Consider the following 16694-nt stretch of genomic DNA (forward strand, 5'->3'; position numbering starts at 1 on the left):
AACAGTCGGAGGTTCGTCCCTGGTTCTCATGTCCGGGCCGGGCGGTTCCTCCCTTCCCCGGCGGGGGCTTCCCCGCCTCCTGCGGCTGCTGCCGCCACTGCTACTCATCTTCCTCCATCTCCCCTCGCGGGGACGGGCTGGTCGCTACGATCCCACCTGGGAGTCGCTGGATTCCCGGCCGCTTCCACTCTGGTTCGATGAAGCCAAGTTTGGCGTTTTCATCCACTGGGGCGTGTTTTCTGTGCCAAGCTTCGGCAGCGAGTGGTTTTGGTGAGGGTCCCTCTGCCAGCAATGCCACCTGCCTTCTCTGTCCTCTCCTTCCTGTTTCACTGCCTGCCTCGGTTCCTGGGGAACTCGCAACTGGGCATAGATGAAGAAGGCATGAGTTGCCCTTGATCGCATGGCGAAATTGCTTTCTTGGGTAACGTGAGGGTCCCGCCCGCTCCAAAGCACTTGTCTTCTTCTAATCCTGACCCGAAGCACTGCGGAGTTCTGTTTTCTTTCTGCCTGTCCTTCTAATGTTTGGAAATCATCGGTGTTGCAGAACACTTTGCAGTCTCGGGAGGGAGGGGTGGGGTTCCCACAGGCATTACATTGCCAGGCCCCATGTGAAAATCTTGAACAGCAGGATTTTCCTTCACCCTTTACTTTTTCCAGCTAACACACTCAACTGGCTTCATTATTCTTTGACCCTTGGAGAACTGTGCCATTCTTAGTTCTCCTTATGCAACTTTGCTTCTGTTTGTATTTTTTTTAATTAAAAAGTTTGTGTGTGAGGGAAGCCCCATCTGTATGGAGAAATGCCTGCCTATGGCCTAATTTTGCTGCTGTACATATAGGGACAAATCACAAAGTTATTTTGAAATGTAGCGTATGGGATAATTTGTAGGGTTAAGATGTGGACAACTCACTGTGAACCCTGGAAGTGAGTCAGAGAGGCAGAGCTGGAGGTCAAGCCAGGAACAAGAGCCCATTAATAAACCAGGCCCTGCCTGCCCGGAAGGCTTTTCCTACCTAGACAAAGGGCTTTTCCCGGCTTCTGTCTTTTATTCCCCGCTCTTAACTATCCTGCCACCTTGCTGTCAAATATGCATAGTTTAGTTCAGCAATAAAGTCCATTTCTTCTGTATTTTGTATCCTTGAGGAATTACTGTCATAGCAGATTGGCTGTACATGGGGTCTGAAAAACATTCTGGTCCAGAATGCAGTGGCACACGGCGTTTGTGGTGCATCAATATTTGCCCATGTGACACCACTATTGTGCAAGATGCACTGGCTTTCAGTAGACTCCCAGGTGCAATTCAAGGTGCTGGTTACCACCTTTAAAATCCTGCATGGCATAGGACCATAGGGCCACCCATCTCCAATGGCTTCAGCCCATTTCAGCCCATTCAGCCCAGATCCAGCAGAGTGGGCATGTTTCAGGTCCTTTCTTTAAAACAATGTCCTCTACAGGACCCAGGAGACATGCTTCTTTGTTGTAGCACCTGCCCTATGGAACAGCTTCCGCCCAAGAACCAGATGGCCCTGATCCTATTGGCCTTCTGGAAGGCTGTGAAGACCTGGCTTTTCCCTAGGGCATTGATATATTGATTATGTGCCATCCAGTCAGTATTGTCTCTTAGCAACCACATAGATAAATTTTCTCCATGGCGATCTGTCCTTAACCTGGTCTTTCAGGTCTTCCAATGATGTACTCATCACTACAGTCACTGAGTCCATCCAGTTTACTGATACTCATCCTCTTCTCTTTCCTTCCATCTTTCCCAGCATCTTTCCCCAGTGTTTTGGGGGAAGTTAGCACATTGAACCAAATTATACTCTGCTTAACCCAAACTTTGCATTTTTTAAATTTAGAATGTAAAACTGTTTCCAGACTTTTGGGGACTATCAAGCTTTGTATTTGATTCTTTTAGAGAATGTACCCTGAGATTATCAGAACATCTAATTTAAATACTGGTTTCTGCACTTGCATAAAACCTGCTCACATGGTAGTATGTTCAGGATATCTGTAAGAATTTGCTCTGGCCTATCTTTGTTACTACTTCTGTCATTGTATGCAGATACTATGGGATGTTGTTCCTTTGCAGGTGGTATTGGCAAAAAGAAAAGAAGGAACCTTATGTAACTTTTATGAAGAAAAACTACCGTCCTGGATTCACTTATGAAGACTTTGGCCCTTTCTTTACAGCTGAGTTCTTTGATGCCAACCAGTGGGCAGACATCTTGAATGCTTCAGGTGCCAAATATGTTGTCTTGACTTCAAAACATCATGAAGGTAAGGTGATCATAGTTCTTTTGGATCTCAGTGCCTCAGTGTAATTATTCTAACAGATGTAAAGCTTGGGAGAGAAATCCTTATTATATTCTAAATAAAAGGAAAAGGATGACTGAAATTAATGCTGATAATGGCTGGGTTCACATATGATGCTAAGCCAGGATGATGATGATGATGATGATGATGATGATGATGATGATGATGATGATGATGATGATGCAGTAGAACAATCCAGGCAGCAGCAGGTAGCAGAAGTAGCTGGCCAGATCTTAGAAGCTAAGTAGAAGTGGCTCTGGTTGACATTTGGATACAGGATTGCTGGAGAGTCTCAGGAAATCAAAGAAATTCATGGCAGAAGTCAGTGGTAAACAATTTCTGAAATCCTGCCAAAAAAGAGGACTCCAGCTCAACTTAAAGGTATCTTTACATCCTTTTATCGAAAAAGCCAGAATGGCTTGGTTTGCATGATAAGCTGTAAAGGATGGGGTCAGATGTCATGCTGGGTCAAAAATAAGCAAATGTGTGGCTTAATATGATGAACAATTAGTCACTTATACCCTATACTTTCTTCAAGGACACTGCAGAGAGGGTTGACCTCTGTGAAATAATATAAGCTGAGTGGTCCTGTGCTATCTACTGATAACTTGTATCAATATCTAAAATTAGATCTTGTTGAAAGTCCACTGCCTTATACAATGCATAGTTTCATAGTCTCACTTCAGGAGATAATGAAGTGGCAAACAGAAATGTAAAACAAAGACTTCCAAAATATATACAATAGTTTATTCCTAACTGTTTTCTTTTCTTTGACCAGGTTTTACTCTGTGGGGGTCTAAATATTCTTGGGCTTGGAACAGTGTTGATATCGGACCAAAACGGGACCTTGTGGCTGAGTTAGCATCATCCATTAGAAAGCGGACAAGCTTACGTTTCGGGCTATATCACTCATTGTTTGAATGGTTCAACCCTCTCTTTCTTGATGATGCTGCTAGTACATTCAGGAAACAACAGTTTCCGAATGCCAAAACTCTTCCTGAGCTCTATGAGATTGTGAAGCAGTACCATCCAGAGATTCTGTGGTCAGATGGCGATGGGAATGCCCCAGATACTTACTGGAACAGCACTAGCTTCCTAGCATGGCTTTATAATGAGAGGTGTGTCTTTTTTTTGTATTGAAATAATGCATTTTGCCTAAATATTTAGAAGGAAATTGTGCCCTAATCATAATATGTTGTATAATTGACTGCTTTAAGCTTCAGTCCGGTTCACATTGCTCCCTTATTTTTTAATAGTACTTAGGGTTAGGGTATTACTACTAAACGAAGCAATCAGACGCTATGATCTGAAACAATATCTTGATCGAGAGAATTAAACATTTAACATTTCTTCTACATGGCTTAGGAATATTTCTTGTGTCCATCCAATCACTGCCAGCTTTGGAGAAAGTCTTTGCCCTGGCCCTCTCTTTACAGTGCTGCTACAGAGTATAATCTTTGAGTTAGTTGCATACTTTGTACTGTTAGTAACGTGTAAAAGCAGTCCTCTGGTGTTTACAGTACAATACTTTTGGGCACCAGTTGAAGCCTTATCTTCCCAGCCATTTAAATTTCTTTTAGAACTTCATGCCATTTGTTTTGTTGTTGGTCTGACTTTGCTTTTATGTGTTGCATTTTATTACTCCTGTGTTTTTATTCCTATTCTTGCTGCTGCTTTTTATCTTAATTGTATGATGCTATTTTTTCATGGTTTTCTTTATTTGGCACTTTGTGTTCTCGATCTCTATTGGCCAGAGAAATTCAGATCTAGGATGACTGAAAAGTCTCCTTTTCTCCAGCCTGCTTAAAGTCAGAAAAGATTTCAGAGATTTAATCCAGAGCTTAGTGGGAACTGCTGCCTAAATGCATTGTAATGGTGCAACTCCTGCATTTAGCTTTCTACCTTTCACAAACATTGTTCTTTGTATTCACTGCTGCACATTCTAAAACCTCTTGCAAAGGATTTGCAGTTCCATTGTGTTAGGCGTGTTTCTGTTAACATATTTTATCTGTGATTTGGTGTTTAATTATCTTGTGTTTGAAACATCTGCAGTATATTTACAAGTGGGCCCCCCAAAAGCCAAGTATCAAATAATCAAGAGAACTGGCACTTTTTCAAAACTGATTCAGAAGCAATGGATTTAGAACTGGCATTTCTAAAATTTCTAACCCAGGAATGCATTGCTTTGATAAACTGTTATGTTTTGGGGAAATGTGTAAGAATAAGTAGCTAGGAGCATTTTACTTGGCAGGGAATTTCAGAATAGTAAATTGCATGTGTTAAGTTCTTCTGTGCCCCTTGTTAAAATAAACCATGCATATGATTATGGATAATTGTACTTAACTATGGAATCTTCGTATGTGTGAGAAGCTTCCCTTAATCCCTTTGAACAGTATGTTTGCTTGAAGAAAGGCAAGGGCCAGGACTAGTGGTGTAACCACAGCGCCCAGCATCTTCCACCACTGCCACGTGAGCGGAGGCGACAGCAAGTTACAATTCAGCCATCTGGCAGGTCACAGATTCCTGTCTCTGCCTCAGTGATGTCCACAGGCTCAGGCCACAGGGTTGCAGTGCTGTTCTGCAAGTTTCATCTCTTGGGGAAGGTGTGCAACTTCACAATGCATGTAGAAAAGGAGTGGGGCTTGCATCACAGCAAAAATTAATCTGACATGTACAGATTCAGGAAAAAAAAAGTTAAATCTAAATAGAGACAATTTTAAGATTTTTACCTAATTGTTAAAGATGCAATTACAATGAAACCTTGATTTTCCAGACCTCAGTGCAACGGATGTTGCATGCAAATGGCATTATGCAAATGCCAGTTTGTGTCATTTGTGTGATGACATCATTATCTAAATAAAACAGATTATGTAATTCGTACTAGTTCATATAATGGTATCATAGAAATGACATAATTTGTGTCATTTGCAGCATAATACTTTTTATGAGATCGGCGGCATATAAATATTGTATGATAGATAGATAATGACTGGACCTTTGGGAATAATGGACCTATTCTTCTTTTAGTTCAATTAAAGAAAGTTTCCCTGTATTCTGCTTTTCCTCTGGAACTTATTTCCTATATTCAGTAAAGAAACATCCCTGCAGTTTTGATCTCTAGATTGTTTTTCTGAAGCAAAGGCAGACACTATATTCCAGCAGCTCTTAAGCTCTTCCAGCCGAAGTCATTAGCCCAGCTCCTTTACAGGTCCTGCGTTGGTGCTCCGACTTCAAGCATTACACCTCTGGAAAGAGTGCAGTCCAAATTTATTAGAGCAGTACTCCAAATGCCCAAGTGTGTGACCAACGCTCAACTTCGATTGGAATTCGGCATGATAAAAGTCGAGGCAAGAGTGCATCTAGCCTCCCTGAACCTTTGGCTAAAACTCAAGCATTATCCCCAAGGTTTAGCACCACTCATTTTTCAAGATTACTTCCAATCCTCTTGGTTAAAGGACATTGAATTTAACCTCGCAAAGCTAGGATTTTCTACAGATTCAAATCTTAGAATGGATTACAAACAGGCAGAATTGACCCTGAAGCAAAGGATAAAGGATATAGAGAGACAAATGGACTTACAGAAGGCCCCTCATTTCCTGTCTTCAGAGCATAATAAATATATTGTCAATACTGCTAACTACCTTTCTCAACTTGAAATTCCTAGCCAGCGGAAAGCTTTCTCCCTAGCTCGAAGCCATGCACTCCCTTCTGCAATCTTGGAAGGCAGATACAAAAAATTCCCAATAGCTGCAAGGCGGTGCCCTTGTAACAATGGAGAGATAGAAACTACAGACCACGTGCTTCTCCGTTGTCCTTTTTATAAAGAGCTCAGGAGTAAACTAATATTACCTTTGATTAGTAAATGCCCTAGATGGAAAGATATAGATTGTATGCAAATGTTACTTATTGATGAATATCCAACTGTCATGGCGCAAGTAGCCAGATTCTGCGCAGCTGCTATGAAGATACGTCAGATTATGATTGGAAAAATGTAGTAATGTATCCCTTGTAATAACTTTGTGGTCTATATAACACATTTTATATATGGTATTTTACTCTTTTTATCACTCCTTTTAATATTTTACATATATTTTTATAGACACTTATACCTGATAGAATATTAGTCATGATAATGCAAATTAATAAGATTGTTTTTAAACTTGATTAAGGGGCTCACTTACATTGTGATTCAAACGTATTTTAACACTTAATTGGACTTGTAAACTCAAATTTAAAATTATTTTAATTTAGATGGCTCATATTTTATGGCTAATGGCTAATGTGCATATTTTTATAGAATTGTATCTTGTACTGGTCAGTGACCGTAATAAAATCAATTGAATTGGATCTCTAGATTGCAGGCACCACATACCAATGTGTTTTAATTTTTCAGCCCTGTTCGGAACACAGTTGTGACAAATGATCGCTGGGGAGCTGGCACAATTTGCAAACATGGAGGTTATTTCACTTGTGCAGATCGATACAGCCCTAAACATCTTTTGTCCCGTAAGTGGGAGGACTGTATGACAATTGACAAACAGTCATGGGGATACCGAAGGAATGCACAATTAAGTGATTATCTGACCATTGAAGATCTCATAAAGGTAAGGTAAGGCAAGTCAAAATGGAACCTGTAATTATATGGGAACTGCCAGTTCTTATTTTTTCAGCAAACATTAATAGCTTATTATTTTAAAAATGTAAAAAAGGTTATATTTTTATTGTTAGAATAACTAGTTAAACTTACAGAACAGCTCATTGTCCTCATGCAAAACCTATACATAGGTCAGGAAGCAACAATACGGACAGAACATGGTGAAATAGACTGGTTCTAGGTTGGCAAAGGAGTGAGGCAAGCTGTATCCTCTCCCCTTATTTATTCAACCTATTTGCTGAATATACATTAAGGGTAGCTGGATTGGAAGAATATGAATGTGCTTTTAAAATTGGAGGGAGAAATATTGCTAACCTGCACCATGCTGATGACACTATAGCTGAAAATGATAGCTGAAAATGCAAAGGATCTGCAAGCTCTAGTAATAAAAGTCAAGAGCACAGTGAAAAAATGGGACTAAAATTAAATATAAAGAAAACAGGTATTGAACCAGCCTTAGAACTGACAATGAAGATAGTGGATAGTTTCTGCCTTTTAGGATCAATTATCAACTGTTCAGGAACCAGCAGAAATAAGTCACAGACTAGCATTTGGTAGAGTAGCAATGAAGGCCCTGGAAAGTATATTTACATGGTGGAATGTGTCTATATCTACAGTTATCAGAGTTGTGCAGGCAGTGGTTTCTCTGTGAAACTTTATGGAGGCAAAAATTGTACAGGTAGTCCTCACTTAATGATTGTTCATTTAGCTATCTGGTATTATGATGGTGTTAAAAAAACCCAACTTATGAATATTCCTCGCATTTACAACGGTTGCAGCATCCTGTGGTCGCACGATCACCATTTTTTACTTTCCCAGCCAGCTTCTGATAAGCAAAATCAATAGGGAACTGCATGATTTGTTTAATGACCACAAAAATGGTCATAAAATCAGGTCTGGATTTGCTTAACAACCGCATCACTTAGTGACCTAAATTCTTGTCCCAATTGTGGTTGTTAATCAAGGACTACCTGTAATTTGAAGAAGTAGGCTAGAAAGAGTATTGCCACTTTTGAATTTTGGTTTTGGAGAAGACTCTTAAGAATTCTGTGGTTAGCCAAGAGAACAAACAAATGGATCATCAAAAAATTAACCCAGAGTTCCCATTTGAGACACAAATCACTAGTTTCAGATTGTCGTACTTATCCAAGACCTAGCCCTCTGGAGACATCTATAATTCTGGGAAAGGTGGAAGCAAAGAGAAGCAGAGCATGGCCAACAGTAAGGTGGATGGATTTATTTAGAGCAGCGATGGGTGCACCATTGGAAGACCTGAAGGATCAAGTTGAGGACAGATTATCCTGGATAAAATCTATTTATGTGGTCAATAAAAGTCAACACTGATTACATGGTACATAAACTAATTAAACCCTATAGCTTTTTATCCTAGATGTTGCAAAAACACATTCTCCGGTTGTCATCCTGTTCTAAAACTTAAGATAAGCCAGAATTAGTATGTGATCACTTTTCTCAAATACAAATGGAAGCAAGAATATACTCAGGCAGTTTTGCTGGCTAATTCCCAAAGAACATCCAGATCCAGTTCGAAATTCTAATCTTTTAAATCCATGTCTTAGATCTATTTGTTCATGCATTGCACTAAACCATAATCAAAAATTACAATCACTTGGTTCATAAAAACACACTAAATAAGTATAAATTGGCTTAGCTCAGTGTGTGAATCCAGCCTGTATCACCTCTTTTTGTATAAAGTTCTATGGTGTAAGGTGCTATACTAGAAATTTGCTTTATGTTCAGTCATCAGGGCAATCTCCATAAGAAACAAAGTTCTCTCAGCAGAAGCCTTGAGGCTATTAAACAGTTTCTTTGAGCAATTTGGCAGTACGTTATGGTGTTCTAGAAGAATCTATTCATAATCCTCAATAAATTGTTCTGTAACTTCGTAATTTCAGCCTAGGAAAGAAGCTGTACAAATGTATAAAAATAAGTTGTTTTACCAAAAGAGGTACTGAAAATAATTTGCTTATGTATATCCCCCTAGAACATAGACCTGATCCTTTAGTCAGATAAGCAAAAGAAAACATGAGGAACTAAGAGAATTTTGACCTATTAGGAAGATGAACAGAGCTCGCCAGTGCCGTATAGGGCAGAAGATCACCATGTAAAATGCTGAGCAGGATGTTGATGAGGTCATGAATAAGAAGTCTGTAGTGATTCACAGAATTGGCAACTCCACTTGAATAGCTCTACTTTGCTTCAACCTATAGTAGGGTACTGGCAGCATCATAACAGAAATATTTACTGTAGACTGAAAAACTCAAACAGATGTTTTGAGTTTTGGAATCCTGTATTGACAATTTTCCTAAATCATTTCAGCAACTTGTAGAGACAGTATCATGTGGAGGAAATCTTTTGGTGAATATTGGGCCCACCCATGATGGTCGCATTCCTGTTATATTTGAAGAGCGCCTGAAGCAAATGGGGACTTGGCTGGCACTGAATGGTGAAGCTATTTTCAGCACTAAACCTTGGAGAGCTCAGAATGATAGTATGACACCGGGAGTCTGGTAAGTTCATAAGATTAGTGATCTTGGTAATATTAAAGTAACTAGGTATTCTTATACATGTTTAAACTCAGCAAGATTTACTTGTGAGTAACATAGGTCTTACGCTGCAATCCTACTTGTGAGAATGTATTGTTAAAAATGTGTAAGATTGCACTTGAATTTTTCTATTTTGGTGACTGCAGAAAAGAATAGAAAGCAAAACATGCTCAACTGAAGATGAGAAGTTATAATTTCATATTATTCATATTTGGTTTGGCTTTGAACAGACATAATACTTGTTGCTCAGTGTTTCATCAGTTGAAAGATCTCTGAAGGCATTAGAGACAGACAACATATTTAAACTATTGTTCCAGATATGATACTGGATTTTTAAAAATTTGGTCAGAAATTAGAATGTGCAGGGCATTCATTAGTAATAATTTAATAATAATAATTGATACAAAGCTGCATTTAAAAGTCAATGGATTTAAAGGAATTAAAAGGAAACATGCATTTCTTACTTGTTTCAGTGTTGGATTTCTTGGTAGAAGTGAGAGATTTACACATTTAGAAGTTTCCAGTAGGGTTGGTTATATATGGATTGGTAGACATTGGCTACAGACATCAGTTTCTAATGCATACTTGTACATTGTTTGATCTTTACTATGTAACAGATTTGAAAGAAATAGAGATAAGGGCTAAACATAATATGTGGGATGGAAACATATTTATTCTGATCCAAATTAACTACTTCCTAGGACTGCTATTTGCATTAAGGAGAAGTGTCCCGCGGTTTCAAGATGAGCTTCCTTAAAATTGCCATGATATGTTCCAGAATTGTGGTAAACCCATCCCTCTCTCATGTCCTGGCTCCCATCCCCTCCAATCAGCTACTTATTAGGAATTTAGTAGATATACTTTAGTTTCAGTGTTATTGGCTGGAGCTGGTATTTCTAAACTGAGATGGGTGGTGAGTAAATTTGAAATATAAATAAACGAACAAGCTGTTAAGGAACGTTTCTTTTCTGCACAAAAATTAATGCAGTTTTAGAACACTTAATGACCAAGTATGCGTTGGTAGAATATCAGATTATTCACTTGTGAAAATAATCTTCACAAACTTAATCCTATTTTCATTCTCTCTTCCCCCATCAGCTGTCCCCGTGGAAAAGATTCAGGATAACAAGCAGGGCAGGGCTCTGCTGTTTTTGCCCCTAGATTTTCCTGTTCCCCCAAAAGCTAGGTATTACCATCTGTTCCCGGCAAACAACTTTATTTTCAAAATATTTGTTGCAGTTTTATTACTGTTACTTATCAGTGGTCTTGGAAGGATTATTATTCTGAAAGACTGAAGGTAAATAATAGAATAAAATATCTCCATCAGGTACACATTCAAACCAAAAGAAGACATTCTGTATGCCATTTTCCTCAACTGGCCATCTTCAGGAACTCTGACACTGGGTGAACCAAAAGGTATTATTGGGAAAACGAAGGTAAGAAGTTTAGATTATAGCTGAAGAGATCAGAAACTGCCAACAGGTGGCATCCTTGTAAACTAGATTCTTCATACTGATCCAGTAACTCTTCCAATAGGGGGTTGTTATGTCTGCCTTTTCAGTTTATGTGAGCATGGACTTTTAAAATTGTCTTCACTGCTGCTAGGTGGAACTTTGGAGAAATATAGTTAGTGTTAGCATATAGAGCATGCTATGTCAGACTGGGCTGTGTATGCACCACAACAAACTCTGGGTCACCCTTCAGTAAGTCAGAAACATCTGGTACTTGATGCAACTGCCTATCTTTATCACTGTGTCCTATCCCCACATTTCTTTTCAGGAACCTAAATAGGAAAGTATAATGTGTAATCATTTCAGTAACCAAATAGCTTAGCCATGATTAGTTTCAGGACCCTGATGTGAAGACCGTAACAGCAAAGGGTAGCAATAACAAGCTCACATGATAGAATGAATGACTTCTTTGAAGTAGACTGAAACCAGAGATGCCTGACACCATTGTAGTCAAAACAAATTTGACTTCAGTATTAGAAGTTCAAAGAACTGCACCATCCTAGAACTTTATCTATTTGTATATCTTATCTATCAGTGTCTAGTGTATGAAACTCAGTTGTAACCAGGCAAATGTGCAGAACACTGCTGAATTTACATAATGGGATTTGTTTTTTACTTAATAAGCTATGTGGAAGGTTGTTGGTGGAAAAAACAGGGTGTTAGACCACCAAATCAAGATAGTTATTAGTCTATTGCTACCACTGTGGCTGAGCATGGTGTATGGACAGAGATCCATAATTTGAGTTCCTGGTTTGTTTTTGTGGCTCACACAAGGCTCTAATGTAACCCAGGTACAAGACAAGAGCAAGCCATGTTTGCTCTGTTGTCCTGAAATGCTGATTAGTGTATTTCTAGTTTAAATTATACTTCAAACAAGCCATGATTTTGCTTAATCCATAAATGCAGCCAATTATTTCTTCGCATGATGTATGAATCCACTTTTCATTTGAAAAGCCTTTTTCCTACTTTCCTCCCCATTTATAGTAGCTTTTTTTAAAACATTTCAGGTGAAACTAATAGGATATGAAGAATCATTGCCCTGGATTTCTTTGGGAGAGAAAGGAATGATGGTGGCTTCACCTCTGCTACCATTCAATAAATATCCCTATCAGTGGGCCTGGACCCTACAGCTTACTAATGCACAGTAGTGACAGAATTTCGCTTTGCTGAATTTTTGTAACTGAAGAAATAAGGATAAGTTTAAAATATAAAATAATTCATACATTGACCTTCTTTCTTATTCCTTCTGTTAATACCTTTTGGAAAAAAAATGATGGAAGAATGCATGCAGCAATCACAAAAACTGAATAGGAAAGGTAAGTAAACTGGTATTGTCCAGTGAACGCTGAGGTACTGAAATGACAGACACAACAAAAGTGTTGAAGTCTATCATCTTACGCGTGGGAACAATTATATAGAGATGGAAAACCTGGATTGCAGGTTCTCTCCTCCCATATCTTAAAACTGAAACTTTGGCATATTGAATCTTTGGTTTGTTAAAAATTTCAACCCCTCATCCAGCTGAAGTTAAATATAGCTGTTAATGCAATCATGCTCTTGGGAAACAGAATAACCTGAATTCAGTGGAAGATGTTCCAGGTAAAGGAGTTTCAGAATTGTTTTAAACTTGCAGTTTTAACCTTTCCTCAAACGATATGCCTTCATCACAACTATTTTGACTACCTCAGTAGATTCCAGAGAGGTTAGGAAATTGTCGATTGGCACTTAGATTCTAGTTTTGAGGAGAACAAAGTAGTCTAATATTCTTAGCGGTACTAGACCCCAAACTATTAAAACACAGTTATAGGATATCTCCAAGTGGCTTTGTTCATAATTTAAAAGACATTGGTTATTCTGCTACTTAGATTTAATTTTTTATCAAATGTTATATGTCTATACAGAACACTGCTAGTGATACCGTCTAAAACAATAAGAATAAATTCACATTGGGATTTAGCTACTGTTGCCTTCTGTTTTACACTAGATCTTTTGTTATTTGTATTAAGTGATTAATGCTAGTGAGTAACTGCAGCTTTGCAACTATTTGATGTTTCACTGTGTGTTCAAAGACTTGGGGATAAGCTGTAAACAATAAATTCCTAATTCCATAAACAATACTGACCATGACATCATGTAATTTGTCAAAATAGTTTATTGTGATTCAGGTATTTTGTAGGGCTCCAAGTAATACAAATTAAAAATATTTACAAAATGAATGTATACAGCAGTAGCCATTTATAAACAGCGTAAACATAATCTTTGCTAGAAACAATACATTTCAACTCCGAACTCTTACAGCAAGCTCAACATTGCACTTTCCAGATACCAGCAGATTCCTAGCATATATATTCAGTAGCCCCAGCCTGAAAAACCTAACATCTGCTGGGCTGTTTGTCTGCTCCCCCAAGTCAGCTTAAGAAAAACATTTGGTGGTAAAAAAGAAAAGAAAAGCATAATTACTCATCCACCACCAGAAATACAGTAGGAGCATGATGATCTTTTGATCAAAGCCCCTCCTAGCTTACTCAGTTGTAGAGAGAACTGTATGGTGGTTTGGTGCTGAGAGAAACATCAACTAAAAGCCATTCTCATTTACCAGTGGGAAAAAATGGACTTGGTTATTTTCATTCCATCTGCCTGCTGTCATGTTGGGGTTTTGATGCAACTGACAAGTCCCTGAACTGGAGAGGGACTGGAGAAAGATTATCTTACCCCATTCTGAGAAACAGACTGGACTTGGCTTTCCCTTCATACTGTTTTTGTCTGCGCAATTGTAAAGACTGGCATTGATCTTCAGCAGCTTTCTGTTGATCCAGTGCTTATTGCACTGCCTTTTTGTAAACAAAGTTATTCAAAACTGACTGCCTCAATGCAAAGGCTTACAGCACAAAGATTTTTTTAATATACTAATATTTACTTTAGTCAGGTGCAGGAATTTCAGTATAAAAACTTGGAGATGTATTTTTTAAAATGTGTTTGTTTTGCAAGGCTAATCATTCTACAGCACTCTGTTAATGAGTTTCATTATCAAAATGAAGAGTCACAGTAACTGGATACTAAATAGTACATTCTGTAAATATTGCACAGCAGTTTACTTCTCTAGTTGCTGTGCTGTACTGAAGGCTTCATACACATTAGCAGCAAAGTCTTTCACTTGTTCCATCATTAACAAGTCCTAAAAAGAATATTCAGATCAGTGATATTTGCTCTATTTTATTATAGTGCAGCATTTTTACTATGAGGGCAACAGCTGAGATTTAACCCTTGCAGTATTAGCATATCCTTACTTATTACATCTACACTAAAGCAGTGCAAGTGCTTAGAATCAAAATTAAAATGTAATCATATAGAAAAGATGTAAAACATTTGGGAAGGGGTGGGGATGTGAAGGAAACCCAAAGTCCTTTTTCTGTGTGAAAAAGATTAGGCTTTCCTCCTTTACTAGTTATACCCATGAGAAGACAGAATAGGCTGATAAAATGCTCCACTTTAATTCTGAGTATCTTAATTTGCTCATGATCTTTTCTTATTCATATTATTTTAATTTTGTTTTAAGATTAAATTTAGATTTAGATTGAGAAAGGTTGATATATAATTTTAAAATAGGCTAAGGCTACAGTACTAAACACACTTACTTAGGAATAAATCCCACCAAACTATGTCACACTTATTTTCAAGTAGGTTTGAATAGGATTGCACAAGATAAGCAAAAAAAAGTGTTTCTTACCTGAACAAAATGGCTAGGTGTTTCACTGCAGACTGAATGGATCTGCCCATTTATTATTGGAATTATCTTGGCTAGAGGAAGACTGGCACTAGGAAGACTAGGACAGGAAAAGAATTGTAGGAAAAGTCTGTCTGCTTAATTACTTTTGCAATATATGGATATCCCAGCCATCTTAAGACAATAAATATAGAATATCTACATCATGAATGTATGGAGCAAAAACTGCACCTATACAATGCAACAGTGGTAAGCAGGTGGGAATTCAAGTGAATGGATCCCAACGCTGCCATTTACATGCTCAGCATTTCTCAATTTCTGTGTGTTGAGTATACGCCTCACAATTTTCTGCTGGCTGTCAAGCATACTGGTTGACTGCAATGTCCCAATTCAAGTATTACCAGAAGCAGGTTCTACTAAAATCTTCAAATAAAGAAGGATGGTGTTATAACTTTCCACATTAACACAATCCAGCTCAAAGACTGTTGGCAATGGTGTAGCAATGGAAGCATGCAGGAGCAGCCATCCATGTGTTGCTCTTCCTAGACTGGAGCAGAAAAAGTTCCCTGTTTCTCTAAGTGCTACCTAAATTCTACCTAAATTGACAGTTTGCAGTAAAAACAAAATGAAAAGCAGCAACTACAAAATCCATAGCTAATAAGGCTTGGAAACTATTTAGTGAGCTAATTCACACAAAAGCAAAGCATCTTTCCAAATCTGCTCTTCAAACGTTTGAGGCAGTCACGTTCGTTCAAAGCTTAGGACAGCCACTCTATGGCCCTTCCTGGACCTTCTGCACACGCTCCCTACGCAAACACTTGCATTAGGACCATAGTGGAAGCTGTCACAAAGGGGGTCTTCCATGCATCTCCTTTAAATGAATTTTCCTGAATCTTTGAGAGGATTTGCCGGGGTGTTTTGCTCACAAGTGAAATGCCACTGGGAACGGCTATCGCTATGAAATGTCCTATCCCACTTTTAGAGGAGGAAAAAAAGTGATATACTACTCTCTAGTAACACTGGACCTACATTTTACATTAAAATCAACTTTAGTTCTTTACCTGTTCGCAGAGCCAGTGTGGCCTATGTCCTGCCCAGTAGGTCTGAAGAATTCTGCCATGTTATCCAGTAATCGACTAAACCCTCTGTTTAAGCAAGTGCTCAAAACTCTATTAAAATCTGGGCTGGGATGAAGAAAATATTCCCTGGTATTATTCATAATTCTTGGGGGAAAAAAACAGTACTTGAATATATGAACTAACATGCTCTCTGTGCACAAACAGCGAATTTTTCACCTGCAGCTCACAAAACCTGATGGGTCATAAGCTGTACAGGCATGTTCTAGGGCATTACTGATGATGCTACCCTGGAGGGCAGAAGTTCAATTCCACCCTGCCAGAGCACAAGTAAAGGAAACAAGTTCAGCACCGTAGTCCAAAACGATGGTCACTGTCAAACACAGTAACTTATACAGAAACGTCCACTTAGTGTCTGAATTATCAGCACTAATAGGTCACATAATTAAGGCAAATATTTTTTATTTTCCTATTCATGCCAAAGTTTCCAACAACTATACACATTCCTCCTCCTCAGTTCTATGAGTCAGCCTGCTTGTTGCTCAGGCACTAATAAACAAATGGTTTCAGTACACAGATTGCAGGCAAGCTGCATTGGTCAGGTAGGTTACAATAATAATTACGGTTTGCTCCAGCAGCATCCACAGGAACATGTCACGCGTGCAATATTGCAGTGAATTTGGAAAAGGGTCAGGGCTTAGGCTGCAAAGCTGCTGATGGCAGTCCAACCTCCACCCTTGCCCCCTTCCCCCACTGCCATTTATTTGCTCAAACAGAGAAGTGGAAGTCAAAGTATATGAAGGCATGAAGAGGATGCAAGGCACAAGGCTATGGCTTTATCGCTTGAAGGC

At 38.7% G+C, this 16694-nt stretch overlaps 2 protein-coding genes across 2 annotated transcripts in view; one reads left to right on the forward strand and one right to left on the reverse strand.

Moving 5' to 3' along the window:
- FUCA2 (alpha-L-fucosidase 2) lies at positions 1-13259 on the forward strand. The gene is made up of 7 exons (XM_063309183.1): positions 1-270; positions 2091-2278; positions 3093-3432; positions 6708-6918; positions 9306-9496; positions 10860-10968; positions 12051-13259. Exons 1-7 carry the CDS (start codon positions 29-31, stop codon positions 12189-12191), a joined length of 1422 nt encoding a protein of 473 aa, XP_063165253.1. The 5' UTR covers positions 1-28; the 3' UTR covers positions 12192-13259.
- The window catches only part of PEX3 (peroxisomal biogenesis factor 3), a 15062-nt gene continuing 11545 nt past the window's right edge, over positions 13178-16694 (reverse strand). Inside the window, exons 10-12 of the mRNA XM_063309196.1 lie at positions 15829-15951; positions 14771-14867; positions 13178-14218 (exon numbers count right to left, since the gene is read on the reverse strand). Of these exons, the coding sequence (XP_063165266.1) occupies positions 14135-14218; positions 14771-14867; positions 15829-15951 (304 nt within the window). The 3' untranslated portion in view covers positions 13178-14134. The remainder of the gene's footprint in view (positions 14219-14770; positions 14868-15828; positions 15952-16694) is intronic.

Source organism: Candoia aspera, chromosome 1 (assembly GCF_035149785.1).
Source record: "Candoia aspera isolate rCanAsp1 chromosome 1, rCanAsp1.hap2, whole genome shotgun sequence".
NCBI classification, from domain to species: domain Eukaryota; kingdom Metazoa; phylum Chordata; class Lepidosauria; order Squamata; family Boidae; genus Candoia; species Candoia aspera.